Genomic DNA, 16245 nt, shown 5'->3' on the forward strand with positions numbered 1-16245 from the left:
TTGATGATCTTGTCATCACAGGAGCCAACACTGACGAAATTGCAGAGTTCAAGGCAGAAATGCAGCGCACGTTTAGCATGAGCGACCTTGGACTTCTGAGCTACTATCTCGGGATTGAGGTTGAACAGAAGGACAACTCCATCTCCCTGTGCCAGAGCAGCTATGCCCGCAAGATCATTGAGCAGATGGGAATGACAGGCTGCAAGTCGTGCTCTACTCCCAGCGAAAAATCGACTGAAGCTGTCGAAGAGCGACGGGAGCCCAGCGGTGGACGCTACTCACTACAGAAGCGTGGTGGGAAGCTTAAGGTACCTAGAAAACACTCGTGCAGACATAGCATATGCAGTAGGCATCGTCAGTCGTTATATGGAGGCTCCCACAGCACATCATATGGCTGTTGTACGGCATCTGCTTCGCTACATCAGTGGAACCATGTCACTGTTGGAAATATGCCCTAGAGGCAATAATAAATTAGTTATTATTATATTTCTTAGTTCATGATAATCGTTTATTATCCATGCTATAATTGTATTGATAGGAAACACAATACTTGTGTGGATACATAGACAAAACATTGTCCCTAGTAAGCCTCTAGTTGACTAGCTCGTTGATCAAAGATGGTCAAGGTTTCCTGGCCATAGGCAAGTGTTGTCACTTGATAACGGGATCACATCATTAGGAGAATCATGTGATGGACTAGACCCAAACTAATAGACGTAGCATGTTGATCGTGTCATTTTGTTGCTACTGTTTTCTGTGTGTCAAGTATTTGTTCCTATGACCATGAGATCATATAACTCACTAACACCGGAGGAATACTTTGTGTGTATCAAACGTCGCAACGTAACTGGGTGACTATAAAGATGCTCTACAGGTATCCCCGAAGGTGTTCGTTGAGTTAGTATGGATCGAGACTGGGATTTGTCACTCCGTGTGACGGAGAGGTATCTCGGGGCCCACTCGGTAATACAACATCACACACAAGCCTTGCAAGCAATGTGACTTAGTGTAAGTTGCGGGATCTTGTATTACGGAACGAGTAAAGAGACTTGCCGGTAAACGAGATTGAAATAGGTATGCGGATACTGACGATCGAATCTTGGGCAAGTAACATACCGAAGGACAAAGGGAATGACATACGGGATTATATGAATCCTTGGCACTGAGGTTCAAACGATAAGATCTTCGTAGAATATGTAGGATCCAATATGGGCATCCAGGTCCCGCTATTGGATATTGACCGAGGAGTCTCTCGGGTCATGTCTACATAGTTCTCGAACCCGCAGGGTCTGCACACTTAAGGTTCGACGTTGTTTTATGTGTATTTGAGTTATATGGTTGGTTACCAAATGTTGTTCGGAGTCCCGGATGAGATCACGGACGTCACGAGGGTTTCCGGAATGGTCCGGAAACGAAGATTGATATATAGGATGACCTCATTTGATTACCGGAAGGTTTTCGAAGTTACCGGGAATGTACCGGGAATGACGAATGGGTTCCGGATGTTCACCGGGGGGCAACCCACCCCGGGGAAGCCCATAGGCCTTGGGGGTGGCGCACCAGCCCTTAGTGGGCTGGTGGGACAGCCCAAAAGAGCCCTATGCGCATTGGAAGAAAAATCAAAGAGAAAAAAAAAGAAGGAGGTGGGAAAAGGAAGAAGGACTCCACCTTCCAAACCAAGTAGAATTCGGTTTGGGAGGGGGAGACCTTCCCCCTTAGGTTCGGCCGACCCCTTGGGAGTCCTTGGACCCCAAGGCAAGGCTTCCCCCTCCTCCTCCTATATATAGTGGGGTTTTAGGGCTGATTTGAGACAACTTTTGCCACGGCAGCCCGACCACATATCTCCACGGTTTTACCTCTAGATCGCGTTTCTGCTGAGCTCGGGCGGAGCCCTGCTGAGACGAGATCATCACCAACCTCCGGAGCGCCGTCATGCTGCCGGAGAACTCTTCTACCTCTCCATCTCTCTTGCTGGATCAAGAAGGCCGGGATCATCGTCGAGCTGTACGTGTGCTGAACGCGGAGGTGCCGTCCGTTCGGCACTAGATCGTGGGACTGATCGCAGGACGGTTCGCGGGGCCGATCGAGGGACGTGAGGACGTTCCACTACATCAACCGCGTTCACTAACGCTTCTGCTGTACGGTCTACAAGGGTACGTAGATCACACATCCCCTCTCGTAGATGGACATCACCATGATAGGTCTTCGTGTGCGTAGGAAAATTTTTGTTTCCCATGCGACGTTCCCCAACAGTGGCATCATGAGCTAGGTTCATGCGTAGATGTCTTCTCGAGTAGAACACAAAAGTTTTTGTGGGCGGAGATGTGCGTTTTGCTGCCCTCCTTAGTCTTTTCTTGATTCCGCGGTATTGTTGGATCGAAGCGGCTCGGACCGATATTACTCGTACGCTTACGAGAGACTGGTTTCGTCGCTACGAGTAACTCCGTTGCTCAAAGATGACTGGCGGGTGTCAGTTTCTCCAACTTTAGTTGAATCGGATTTGACCAAGGAGGTCCTTGGATGAGGTTAAATAGCAACTCATATATATCCGTTGTGGTGTTTGCGTAAGGAAGATGCGATCCTACTAGATACCCATGGTCACCACGTAAAACATGCAACAACAAAATTAGAGGACGTCTAACTTGTTTTTGCAGGGTATGCTTGTGATGTGATATGGCCAACGATGTGATGTGATATATTGGATGTATGAGATGATCATGTTGTAATAGTTAATATCGACTTGCACGTCGATGGTACGGCAACCGGCAGGAGCCATAGGGTTGTCTTTAAACTAACGTTTGTGCTTGCAGATGCGTTTACTATTTTGCTAGGATGTAGCTTTAGTAGTAATAGCATGAGTAGCACGACAACCCCGATGGCGACATGTTGATGGAGATCATGATGATGGAGATCATGGTGTGACGCCGGTGACAAGAAGATCGTGCCGGTGCTTTGGTGATGGAGATCAAGAAGCACATGATGATGGCCATATCATGTCACTTATGAATTGCATGTGATGTTAATCCTTTATGCACCTTATCTTGCTTAGAACGACGGTAGCATTATGAGGTGATCTCTCACTAAAATTTCAAGACGAAATTGTGTTCTCCCCGACTGTGCACCGTTGCGACAGTTCTTCGTTTCGAGACACCACGTGATGATCAGGTGTGATAGACTCAACGTTCACATACAACGGGTGCAAAACAGTTGCACACACAGAACACTCGGGTTAAGCTTGACGAGCCTAGCATGTGCAGACATGGCCTCGGAACACATGAGACCGAAAGGTCGAGCATGAATCGTATAGTTGATATGATTAGCATAGAGATGCTTACCACTGAAACTATTCTCGACTCACGTGATGATCGGACTTGAGATAGTGGATTTGGATCATGTACCACTCAAATGACTAGAGAGATGTACTTTTTGAGTGGGAGTTCTTAAGTAATATGATTAATTGAACTAATTGTCATGAACATAGTCTAATGGTCTTTGCGAATTACGATGTAGCTTGCGCTATAGCTCTACTGTTTTTACATGTTCCTAGAGAAAATTTAGTTGAAAATTGATAGTAGCAAACTTTGCAAGACTGAGTCTGTAAAACCGAGGATTGTCCTCGTTGCTGCGCAGAAGGCTTATGTCCTTAATGCACCACTCGGTGCGCTGCACCTCGAGCGTCGTCTGTGGATGCTGTGAACATCCGACATACACGTTTCTGATGACTACACGATAGTTCAGTGCAAAGTACTTAATGGCTTAGAAGCAAGGCGCTGAAAACGTTTTGAAACGTCACGGAACATGAGTGATGTTCTAAAGAGATGAAATTGTGATTTCATGCTTGTGCCCTTGTTAAGAGGTATGAGACCTCCGACAAGATTCTTTGTCCACAAAGTAAAGGAGAAAAGCTCAATCGTTGAGCGTGTGCTCAGATTGTCTGAGTACGACAATCGCTTGAATCAAGTGGGAGTTAATCTTCCAGATGAGACAGTGATAGTTCTCCAAAGTCACTGCCACCAAGCTGTGAGAGCTTCGTGATGAATTATAACATATCAAGGATATATACAATGATCCTTGAGCGATTCGCGATGTTTGACACTGCGAAAGTAGAAATCAAGAAGGAGCATCAATAGTTGATGGTTTGTAAAACCACTAAGTTTCAAAGGGCTAGAAGGGACACTTCGTGAAACGGCAAAATAGTTGTTGCACTAATGAAGAGACCCAAGATTAAACCCAAACCCGAGACTAAGTGCTTCTGTAATGAGGGGAACAGTCACTGAGGCGGAGCAACTCTAGATACTTGGTAGATAAGAAGGCTGGCAAAAGTCGAAAGAAGTATATTTGATATACATGATGTTGATGTGTACTTTACTAGTACTCCTAGTAGCATGAGGGTATTGGATACCGGTTCGGTTGCTAAGTGATTAGTAACACGAAATGAAAGCTACGGCATAAATGGAGACTAGTTAAAGGCGAGGTAACGATACGTGTTGGAAGTGTTTCCAAGGTTGATATGATCAAACGTCGCACACTCCCTCTACCATCGGGATTGGTGTTAAACCTAAATAATCGTTATTTGGTGCTTGCGTTAAGCATGAACATGATTGGATCGTGTTTATTGCAATACGATTATTCATTCAAAGAGAATAATGGTTACTCTATTTGCTTGAATAATCACCTTCAATGGTTTATTGAATCTCGATCGTAGTGTTACACATGTTCATGATATTGGTGCCAAAAGATACGAGGTAATGATGATAGTACCACTTACTTGTGGCACTGCCGCTTGAGTCATGTTAGTATAAATTGCATGAAGAGGCTCCATGCTGATGGATCTTTATATTCACCTGATTTTGAATCACTAGTGACATGCTAATCATACCACATGAGCAAGGCCTTATTTTCATTGAGATGAAACAAGATAGTAACTTGTTGGAAGTGATACATTTGATGTATGCAGTCCAATGGGTGCTGAGGCACGCAGTAGACATCATTATGTTCTTACTTCACTGACGACTTGAGTAGATACAGGAGTATTTACTTAATGAATCACAAGTCTGAAATATTGAAAAGTTCAATTCCGTTTCAGAGTGAAGTTCGTCGTAACAAGAGGATAAACTGTCTACGATATGATCATAGAAATGAATATCTGAGTTACGAGTTTTGGTACGCAGTTAAGACAATGTGGAAATTGTTTCGCAGTTCATGCCACCTGGAACATCATAGTGTGATGATGTGTCTGAACGTCATAGCCACGCACTATTTGGTATGGTGCATACTAAGATGTCTCTTATCGAATTACCACTATCGTTTATGGGTTATGCATTAGAGACAACCGCATTCACTTTAAATAGGGCACCACGTATTTCCGTTGAGATGACACAGTATAGATTGAGGTTTAGAGAAATCTAAACTGTCGTTTCTTGAAAGTTTGGGGCTTCGACACTTATGTGAAAAAGTTTCAGTCTGATAAGCTCGAACCCAAAGTGGATAAATGCATCTTCATAGGATATCCAAAACAGTTGGGTACATCTCCTATCTCAGATCCGAAAGCAAAGTGTTTGTTCCTAGAAACGGATCCTTTCTCGAGGAAAGGTTTCTCTCAAAAGAATTTTCTGGGAGGGTAGTAGAACTTGATGAGGTTATTGAACCATCACTTCAACCAGTGTGTAGCAGGGCGCAGGAAGTTGTTCCTTTGGTGCCTACACCAATTGAAGTGGAAGCTGATGATGGTGATCATCAAGCATCGGATCAAGTTACTACAAGCCTCGTAGGTTGACAAGGTCGCATACTACTACAGAGTGGTACGGTAACCCTGTCTTGGAGGTCATGTTGTTGAGCAACAGTGAACCTACGAGTTATGGAGAAAGCGATGGTGGGCCCAGATTCCGACAAATGGCTGGAAGCCATGAAATCCGAGAGAGGATCCATGTATGAAAACAAAGTGTAGACTTTGAAAAGAACTACTTGATGGTCATAAGACTATTGAGTAAAGATGGATCTTTGAAAGGAAGACAGACGATGATGGTGATAAGTCACTATTAAGAAAAGCTCGACTTGTCGCAAAGATGTTTCCGACAAGATCAAACAGTTGACTATGATGAGACTTTCTCACTCGTAGCGATGCTAAAGGTCTATTAGAATTATGTTAGTTGTTGATGCATTATTTATGAAATATTGCACGTAGGATGTCAAAACATTGTTTCCTCGACGGTTTCCTTGAGCAAACATTGTATGTGATACAACCAGAAGGTTTTGTCGATCCTAAAGATACTAGCAAGTATGCAAGCTCCAGTGATCCTTCAATGGACTGGTGCAAGCATCTCGGAGTTGGAATATACACTTTGATGAGATGATCAAATATTTTAGGTTTGTACAAGGTTTATGAGAAACTTGTATTTCCAAAGAAGTGAGTGGGAGCACTATAGAATTTCTGATAAGTGTATGTGGTAGACATATTGTTGATCAGAAGTAATGTAGAATTTCTGTAAAGCATATAAGGTTGTTTGAAAGGAGTTTTCAAAGGAATACCTGGATTGCGCTACTTGAACGTTGAGCATCAAAGATCTATGGAGATAGATCAAAAGCGCTTAATGAAAGTTTCAATAAAATGCATGCCTTAACAAGTTTTTGAAGGAGTTCAAAGTAGATCAGCAAAGAAGGAGTTCTTGGTTGCGTTGTAAGGTGTGAATTTGAGTAAGACTCAAAACCCGACCACGGCAGAATAAAGAGAATAGACGAAGGTCGTCTTCTATGCCTTAGCTGTAGACTCTAAAGTATGCCATGCTGAGTACCGCACCTAATGTGTGCCTTGACTCAAAGTCTGTTGAGAGGTACAGAAAGTGATCCATGATTGAATCACTGATCAGCGGTCAAAATTTATCCTTAGTAACTAAATAGACTAAGGAATTTTTCTCGATTATGGAGGTGGTTAAAGAGTTCGTCGTAAAGGGTTACGTCGATGCAAGCTTTGACACTAATCCGAATAACTATGAGTAGTGAAACGGATTCGTATAGTAGAGTAGATATTTGGAGTATTTCCGAATAGCGCATAGTAGCAGCATCTATAAGATGACATAAAGATTTGTAAAGAACGCACGGATCTGAAAATTTCAGAACCGTTGACTAAAACCTCTCTCACGAGCAAGACGTGATCAGACCCCATAACTATATGGGTGTTGGATTCGTTGGAATCACATGGTGATGTGAACTAGATTATTGACTCTAGTGCAAGTGGGAGACTGTTGGAAATATGCCCTAGAGGCAATAATAAATTAGTTATTATTATATTTCTTACTTCATGATAATCGTTTATTATCCATGCTATAATTGTATTGATAGGAAACACAATACTTGTGTGGATACATAGACAAAACATTGTCCCTAGTAAGCCTCTAGTTGACTAGCTCGTTGATCAAAGATGGTCAAGGTTTCCTGGCCATAGGCAAGTGTTGTCACTTGATAACGGGATCACATCATTAGGACAATCATGTGATGGACTAGACCCAAACTAATAGACGTAGCATGTTGATCGTGTCATTTTGCTGCTACTGTTTTCTGTGTGTCAAGTATTTGTTCCTATGACCATGAGATCATATAACTCACTAACACCGGAGGAATACTTTGTGTGTATCAAACGTCGCAACGTAACTGGGTGACTATAAATATGGTCTACAGGTATCTTCGAAGGTGTTCGTTGAGTTAGTATGGATCGAAACTGGGATTTGTCACTCCGTGTGACGGAGAGGTATCTCGGGGCCCACTCGGTAATACAACATCACACACAAGCCTTGCAAGCAATGTGACTTAGTGTAAGTTGTGGGATCTTGTATTACGGAACGAGTAAAGAGACTTGCCGGTAAACGAGATTGAAATAGGTATGCGGATACTGACGATCGAATCTCGGGCAAGTAACATACCGAAGGACAAAGGGAATGACATACGGGATTATATGAATCCTTGGCACTGAGGTTCAAACGATAAGATCTTCGTAGAATATGTAGGATCCAATATGGGCATCCAGGTCCCGCTATTGGATATTGACCGAGGAGTCTCTCGGGTCATGTCTACATAGTTCTCGAACCCGCAGGGTCTGCACACTTAAGGTTCGACGTTGTTTTATGTGTATTTGAGTTATATGGTTGGTTACCGAATGTTGTTCGGAGTCCCGGATGAGATCACGGACGTCACGAGGGTTTACGTAATGGTCCGGAAACGAAGATTGATATATAGGATGACCTCATTTGATTACCGGAAGGTTTTCGGAGTTACCGGGAATGTACCGGGAATGACGAATGGGTTCCGGATGTTCACCGGGGGGGCAACCCACCCCGGGGAAGCCCATAGGCCTTGGGGGTGGCGCACCAGCCCTTAGTGGGCTGGTGGGACAGCCCAAAAGAGCCCTATGCGCATTGGAAGAAAAATCAAAGAGAAAAAAAAAGAAGGAGGTGGGAAAAGGAAGAAGGACTCCACCTTCCAAACCAAGTAGAATTCGGTTTGGGAGGGGGAGACCTTCCCCCTTAGGTTCGGCCGACCCCTTGGGAGTCCTTGGACCCCAAGGCAAGGCTTCCCCCTCCTCCTCCTATATATAGTGGGGTTTTAGGGCTGATTTGAGACAACTTTTGCCACGGCAGCCCGACCACATATCTCCACGGTTTTACCTCTAGATCGCGTTTCTGCTGAGCTCGGGCGGAGCCCTGCTGAGACGAGATCATCACCAACCTCCGGAGCGCCGTCATGCTGCCGGAGAACTCTTCTACCTCTCCATCTCTCTTGCTGGATCAAGAAGGCCGGGATCATCGTCGAGCTGTACGTGTGCTGAACGCGGAGGTGCCGTCCGTTCGGCACTAGATCGTGGGACTGATCGCAGGACGGTTCGCGGGGCCGATCGAGGGACGTGAGGACGTTCCACTACATCAACCGCGTTCACTAACGCTTCTGCTGTACGGTCTACAAGGGTACGTAGATCACACATCCCCTCTTGTAGATGGACATCACCATGATAGGTCTTCGTGCGCGTAGGAAATTTTTTGTTTCCCATGCGACTTTCCCCAATAGTCACATGGCTGCAAGTACCAGCGAGGAGGAGGACACGAGGCAGAGCTCGTGGGTTACAGTGACAGTGATCATGGCGGGGACACAAACGAACGAAAGAGCACGAGCGGATCAGTTTTCTTCCTCGGCAGAAACCTGATCACCTGGGCGTCGCAGAAGCAGAAGATAATCGCCATGTCCTCTTGTGAAGCCGAGTATGTGGCAGGAGCAGCAGCGGCGATGCAGGCAGTATGGCTGAGCAGGTTGATTGCGGATATCCAGGGCACCCAGCCAAGAACCGTGAAGCTGCTAATGGACAACAAGTCGGCGATCGCGTTGAGCAAGAACCCAGTGCATCACGATCGCAGCAAGCACATTGATCTGAGATACCACTTCATACGAGACTGTGTTGAGACAGGGAAGGTAGACATCGACTACGTGGGCACTGAGGATCAGCTCGCAGATGCTCTTACCAAGTCCCTGGGCAGGGTCCAGTGCATCGAGATGAAGAGGAGGATCGGCATCGAGGAGGTGCAGGCTGGACGACGCAAGTAAGGGGGTGATCTGTAGGGTTACTTGGGTCGTGCAAAACCCTCTGCAGATGGGCTGGGCTCACCCCCTTTCGTTCCTTATTTCTGTTAGTCTGTCAGGTGTTCGACAGGAGTTTTATGTTCAGAGTCTGTAAGTTTTTCCTTTCCATAATGTAGGGCCGAGTCGTGCTGCGTTCACGACGGGCCACCAACAGCTTGATTGTGCCCGTGATCCGCTCGACGTGGGATGGCGCGTTGAGGACGGGCGTGGCGTAGGAATCAGTCGAGCTGTTGGAGTAGCAGGAGAAATAACATAAGGAAACTGAAAAGGTTGTCACACCGGTTCAGACGGTGCAAATACTGTCCCCTCTCTCGCGTGATCTGGAAGACGATTGTGTGAGGTGTATCTCCTTCGATCGTGAGCTGAGAGAGTTGCCCAGTGGCAACGCCACTTGAGCTTAATACAGTACCTCGACGAGGCCTTCGCCGGCGCCGGCGCCTCCTCCCTCCTCCCCGACGAACCCTCCGACCGTGCCATCGCTCGCTGCTGGGGTGACTTTATCGATGACACGGTATTGTATTTATTTTCTTTTCTTGATAACGAAAGTCTGTTTCATTAATCATATATCATCGCACCAAGCCCATACATATAATCGCATAAGAATTTCACCTTGGGTCTTTACATTAGAAGCATGTAGCATGTGCGACCGTCATTAGTTCAATTTCTCTTCCACTTCGTATGCTTTGAAGTTTGAACCAGGTTTCTAATAACAATTTTCGTGCTGGTCCTGTCATATCTTGTGTCGCATGTGCATGTGCAGCTGATCAAAGCGATATACAAGGTGACATGGAGCGTAACGTGCAGGGAGAAGGCAGAGGTGAAGGCCCAGGTGGCGGCCGCCATGGAGACGTTAGAGGGAGCCATGAGAGAGTGCTCCAATCCTTTCTTTGGAGGTAATTGCCCGGGATATGTGGATGTGGTGCTCGGTGGCCTTCTTCCATGGTTGTGCGTCACTGATAGGAGACAAGCCAGTGTGAAGACCTTCGACCCCATCACCACGCCACTACTAGTCGCGTGGCAGGACCGCTTCCGTTCGTTGCATAAGGTTTAGGGACTCATGCCAGATGTGGGCGAGCTGGTCGACTTAGCCAGGCCGATGCCTACTCACTGCTCGGGTGAATCCCTGCAAGTTATTTTGATTTTCTTTTCGCTTCTTGTGCAAATTGCGACTTCATGTAGTAGATTTTAGCTGACGGCAGAGGGGAGCTCCGATCCATGGTGAATCCATTTGTTCTGACTTCCACGCTGCCTAGTGTCGAGAATGTTATCGTATTAGCGTTGCTATATTTTTAAAGGTGTTCTCTTTGTGAACAAGAGAGGTACCTATGTTGTTTTCCTGTCCATGTTGTTTCAATGAAAGGTGGTCGTACTGTGGCTCATGGTATTGCCCAGCATTAGCCACGGTGTGGCATTTTCTTTGTCTTGTGAGCCATTAGCCCTCGGGGTGTTGAGGGTCACTTGAATAAAATTTGATTGTGTTCATAATAGTCACAGGATACTTAGACCGGAAGGATGACAATTCCCAGAAAGAACTGGATGTCACTATTGCCCCTCTTTTTTTCCACCCGACCCTCTTTTTTCCACCAGAACAGACAACTGATGTGGAAAATGTAGCTTGTAGGCAGGTAGGAATACACCCCTCATGTTTCTTGGAAAGATGAAAAGCCCCCAAGGGGTCCGAAATCTGACACTCCCTTTGAACTACAACTCCTAGTACTATATACAAACTCTTGCTCTCATATCCCTAATTATGTTTTCATTGCATGGATCTTTAAAGTGTTCTCGGCAAGCAAGTGTTATCTAGATAAAATATAATGATTGCTAGCTGACTACTTTGTTGCAGTTAATGAAATGTTTGTTCCAATGGTCTTCATCTACCAAGCTTGTATAATAACAGTGTCGTTGCTCTAGCTATGCTAAGCTCTGAGGTGAAATAAGCGGCGGACTGTCTAGGCAAAATTCATGATGCATCTCCAAATATTAAGAAATAAACGGAGCACTACTGCTTTGAGTAAGATGACCTATGGTCAATTATGTTTCCCTAAGCTTCAAGTTGATCACTGAGACAAACAAGTTTATTATATTTATATCATTGGTGGTAGTAAGACGGTTCTAGAATTTCTGTCTTAATTCACCAAGGAAGATTACTTGCAACATTAAATCTAACTAATGCACATCGCTACACTAGCTAGTGAATAACTTAACAATCGAAGAGCATTATGCATCTTAAATAAAATGTGATCATCACATATAATATGTTCATCCCATAAGCATAACCACCATAGAGAATAGATGAGATGGACCACAATCATGTTAGGAAGATCGTGTGGCCATTGTATTGAAGAACAAGGAAGAAATTACATCATGGCTATTGCTATGAACCTATACTTCAGGAGGTGGACTACTCACAAAACATCATGAAGCAGTGATGATCAATGTTGATGAAGATGGCAATGAATTCCCCTCGAGGAGAGCACTATCATAGGGTTGTAGATAATATCACCTCCAAGCGCGAAGTGCACATGGGCAAAAATTGCACGGAAAATCTTTGTGGAGCTTTTGGGGTATTTATAAGCCAGGGGCACCAGACAGGAGGCTAAGGAATACTGAATTAGCACGGAAAAGTGAAGAAAAATTGCACAATAAATCCCCGTGGAACTTTTGGGGTATTTATAATCTAGGGGCACAGGACAAGTGCTAAGGAAGCCTAGATGAGCATGGGAACCTTGTACATGTGCCTTAACCCTATAGTGCCTAGGTGAAGTGCTGGGCCCCCAAGGCCCCAACTTGTCTTGGCTCTCTGGCCTGGCGCTCTTCTGGGCCAAAAACTTCTCATGTATTTTTTAGAATACACTCCGTCTTAAAAAAACGGCTTGGCATGAGAGGTAATCCCCTCCCCCTCCTCTTTCTGCCCGCGACACCACCTCTCCTGCCTCGTCACTTGCCCCGTGGGACCCCGGGCCTCCCTCACCTCCTCTGCGAACATGGGTAAGGACGCAAATCCGCAAATTTGAACCAACTCATATCTTGAGATTGAGGTTTTAGCTTAGTTTAGGATACACAATAAACCACCACTGAGGCCCATGGGAATCCATCACTTACTGAGCACACATGGAATTTTGCAACAAAATCATTGGCCTTCATATTTAGCGCTTCAATTTTAACTTTATTCAAACATAAGAAAAAAAATACCACCTGGCCTTCCCCTTGGCGGTAGGCAATACCAAGCATAATCAAGACCTCCACATAGGTAGCTCAAAAAAGGTATCGAGAAGTTCTAAGGTCCGGTCACCATGAGAGCGACAAAGTCTAAACTATATGATATAGAAGTGTTGGAAAGAAAATATCTATTATGTAAGTCACGAGGACCTCTGCTATTCAAGAAAATTCTTCCCTTTGGTCATGAAACTTTTTTGTGTGTGCTAGGTTGCACACCGTAGAAATATTGTATTGCTTTCTAGCACGCCTACGAGTTACCATTTCAGGAATGCCAAGAACATCCGTATGATTCTTCCTAACCCTTTCTCTTCAAGATTCAGGTCCTCATGCATGTGATGAATATATTGTATTGGGAGCCCATCCGAATCATCATTTTTATGGGGGTCTCAAAGGCCATTTTTTTGTAACATAACCACCACATTGTAGATCTCTAAGTCCAGCAACTCATTGATCGAAGAAGCCACCTCATGATCGTTATTACTTAAAGAAACCCACAAGTCTTCTCGACAATGTCACCTTCAGAAAAAGAAAGAATCAGTTTGTTTTATTATAAAGCTCCCAACTTTCTTTACAATGAAAGAATCCATCTCCTGATCTCTACATTGACATTGACGATGCACACAAGCAAACATTATTCAAATAATATTTAAGGTGCCATGGCCACACGGCTTGTAAAAGGTAAGAAAATACCATGTGATGACTACCACCGGGACTCCCATCACCAACACCCTAACTATACTACTCTTGAAACCTTTGACAAAAACATAGAGAAGAAACAACGTGGGCATAGATCTAGTAACGAAGTCCAGGCCTTCAAGGACATAGCAACTCCAATATGGTAATGCTCGTGGAACCAACCATTGAAGGCGAGAACAAGGGTTTCCATCTTGGGGTTCTCCTTTGCTCTCGGCTCGGCCCAACCAAGTTAGATAGGATGCCACCGCTTGCAGAAGAACCGCAATTAGATATATGGAAACGACGATGCCCAATCGACCAGAGCTGTGTGAAGGCATCGTCATGGCAAAATCAACCAGCGCTCCCACATCTGGCATGACCACCTGGACTGTTTTCAGTGCATCAAAGCGATATGCCCACATGGCAAGGAGAGGCGTGATGGCAGGGTCGTCGAAGGTCTTGACACCTTGCACCGTATCGGTCGCGCGCACCCACCCAAGAAGGCCACCGAGCACGACATCCACATAGCCGACACTGTTGCCTCCAAAGAAAGGCTTGGAGCAATCTCTCAGAGCTCCCTCTAGGGTCTCCACCGCGGAGACGACATGGTTCTTCCCCTCTGCCTTCTCCCGGTCCGATTCGCCCCATGCCGCCTTGTGCATCGCCCTCACGAGCTGCACATACACATGATATAAGCTATAATAACACCATCGGTAGTATAGAATTACCATGTTAAACTCAAAGCATACGAAGCGAATCTAATTAAAGTCAATCGATCATGCGTACAGAATGTTCGAATCATCTACTCCCTTCGTTCCTAAATATCAGCCTTTTTAGAAATTTCACCAAAGGATCACATACGAAGCAAAATGAGTGAATCTATACTCTAATGTATGTCTATATACATCAGTATGTAATCCTTCTAGTGAAACCTTTTAAAAGACTTATATTTAGAAACGGAGAGAGTAAAAGTTAACACAATACCGTGTCATCTATAAAGTCAGCCCAGTAACGAGCCATAGCACGCTCGGAGGGGTCGTCGGGGAGGAGGGAGGGGCCGGCGCCAGGGAAGGCCTCGTCGATGTACTGTATCATGCTCAACGATGTCCCGCCGATAGACTTGCCGCCGTGGATGAGCACCTGCAGCTTACTGTTGAGGAGCAGCTGCTCGCCCTGGTTGTTCTTGAAGCCTTCCTCCCCCTCCATCTCCACGAACTTGTAGCTCAGGCCCTTGAGGCGGAGCGCGAGCCCCACACGCAGGACGTGCGGGCTCGCCCACATGCCGACCAGCTTCAGGTTGTCTCCTCCGGCCATTTCGATTAACTCAAATTAACTTTGCACGTAGCTAGCTAGCTCTATGTGTTTTTTGTTTCCCTTGTTGGTGTTGGGTTGTTTGTGTGATAATGATAGGAGGAAAAGTGTGTATATGTAGACTACTCGAGCAGAGCAAACTCAAAAGATGGACACGATGGTCAAATTGGTTGGCTGGTCACAGAACCTATCTAGTAGTAGTACTATTCTTCGGTTTGGAAAAGTTGTCAAGTATCAACGCGGTTTCTTGAATGACTGAGATTGGTGTGAGCAAACTTGAGGCAACCAAGCATCGGTATGCCGATCAAGGCACATCCACGCGGTTTTCGCCTTCTCGAAGTACCGATTGACAGTTCGACAGTGAAACGACTGTTCTGGCTTAAATACCAATTGACACTTTGCATTAATTGTTTGATTTTCAAGTTAATTTGTTGCTCGGTTTTCAAATTGTCTTGACGTTAATGGCTACATGCGAAGGACTATGAGGGTGCTTTCACTAAAAGTAATGAGACTAAAACTTGCTAACCTCACACATGCTTGGATCCAAAATACTAAAGAGACTAAAATCAAGTTAATGAGCATTTATTATCCTTCAAACCGTCCAATTCAGAACTTGCCTGAGAGTTAAATGAAGAGAGAGAGGACTAATGCACATTTTAGTAGGGGTACCTCTGACTAAAAGATTTTAGCCTCAAGACTAGTTTTAGCCTCTCTTTAGTCAGGGGTGCTTGAAACTTTAGCCTCTTAAAGAGACTAGTTTTAGTCAGACTAGTTTTAGTCTCTTACAAATTTGTTTTTTCGCAACAAAAAAAAGAGTACACATTTGTTTTTGATCCTTTGATGGTAGAGATAAACGGCGAATAGGATTTACCCAAACGATGCATCATTGTATGTTCTTCTGTTCCCAGCTGGCTGTCCGAGTAGCAATATTGTGGCGTACGGTCATACTTTACTTTTTTTCAGAAATTACTAGGTATAGTATTCTTGTCACGCCACATTCCTACAAAATATGTACGTCTAGTTTTCTTTGTCATACTTGATTACTTTTCTTTACCTATTATATATATATATTATATATATATATATCTTTCCTTAATAATAAAGTAGCTACTGCTTCTGCCGTATGTTATAGTTTTTACCCTTAAAATTGCCCTAAATTACCCACCATGCCATTCATAAATTAAGAAAACGATTTAAATTTTCTTTGCTGTGAAAATCGCCGTGAGGTTTCGTTTTTATAAGTTTGGACAAGAAATTGTTGCTAGCGCATGCGCAGCGTATTGGCTGAAGCCCCATGCTGCTTGAGGGCTGACTCGGGTTCGAATCATGTTTACTGCAGCTTTTTTTGAGTCTCCCTTTTTTCTTTTTATTGCAGCTAGCATGCACATCCTCCTTGCAGTATGTTTTCATGTCCGGCCC

At 44.7% G+C, this 16245-nt stretch overlaps 1 protein-coding gene across 1 annotated transcript; it reads right to left on the minus strand.

Annotated features, from left to right (window-relative positions):
- Positions 1 to 13456: 13456 nt before the first annotated feature.
- Positions 13457 to 14956, minus strand: LOC123428434 (probable glutathione S-transferase GSTU6). Its single transcript, XM_045112646.1, has 2 exons — positions 14500 to 14956; positions 13457 to 14189 (listed from the first exon to the last, which is right to left on the minus strand). Exons 1-2 carry the CDS (start codon positions 14827 to 14829, stop codon positions 13476 to 13478), a joined length of 1044 nt encoding a protein of 347 aa, XP_044968581.1. The 5' UTR covers positions 14830 to 14956; the 3' UTR covers positions 13457 to 13475.
- Between the last annotated feature and the right edge of the window lie 1289 nt (positions 14957 to 16245).

Source organism: Hordeum vulgare, chromosome 2H (genome assembly GCF_904849725.1).
Source record: "Hordeum vulgare subsp. vulgare chromosome 2H, MorexV3_pseudomolecules_assembly, whole genome shotgun sequence".
In the NCBI taxonomy this organism is placed as follows: domain Eukaryota; kingdom Viridiplantae; phylum Streptophyta; class Magnoliopsida; order Poales; family Poaceae; genus Hordeum; species Hordeum vulgare.

What these genes read in the sequence shown, in the direction of transcription:
- LOC123428434 (XM_045112646.1), bottom strand. Translation starts at nt 14,829, where the DNA reads ATGGCCGGAGGAGACAACCTGAAGCTGGTCGGCATGTGGGCGAGCCCG. An exon ending in CTGACTTTATAGATGACACG is followed by an intron (nt 14,190 to 14,499) that starts GTATTGTGTTAA and finishes GTGTATGTGCAG; the next exon opens with CTCGTGAGGGCGATGCACAA.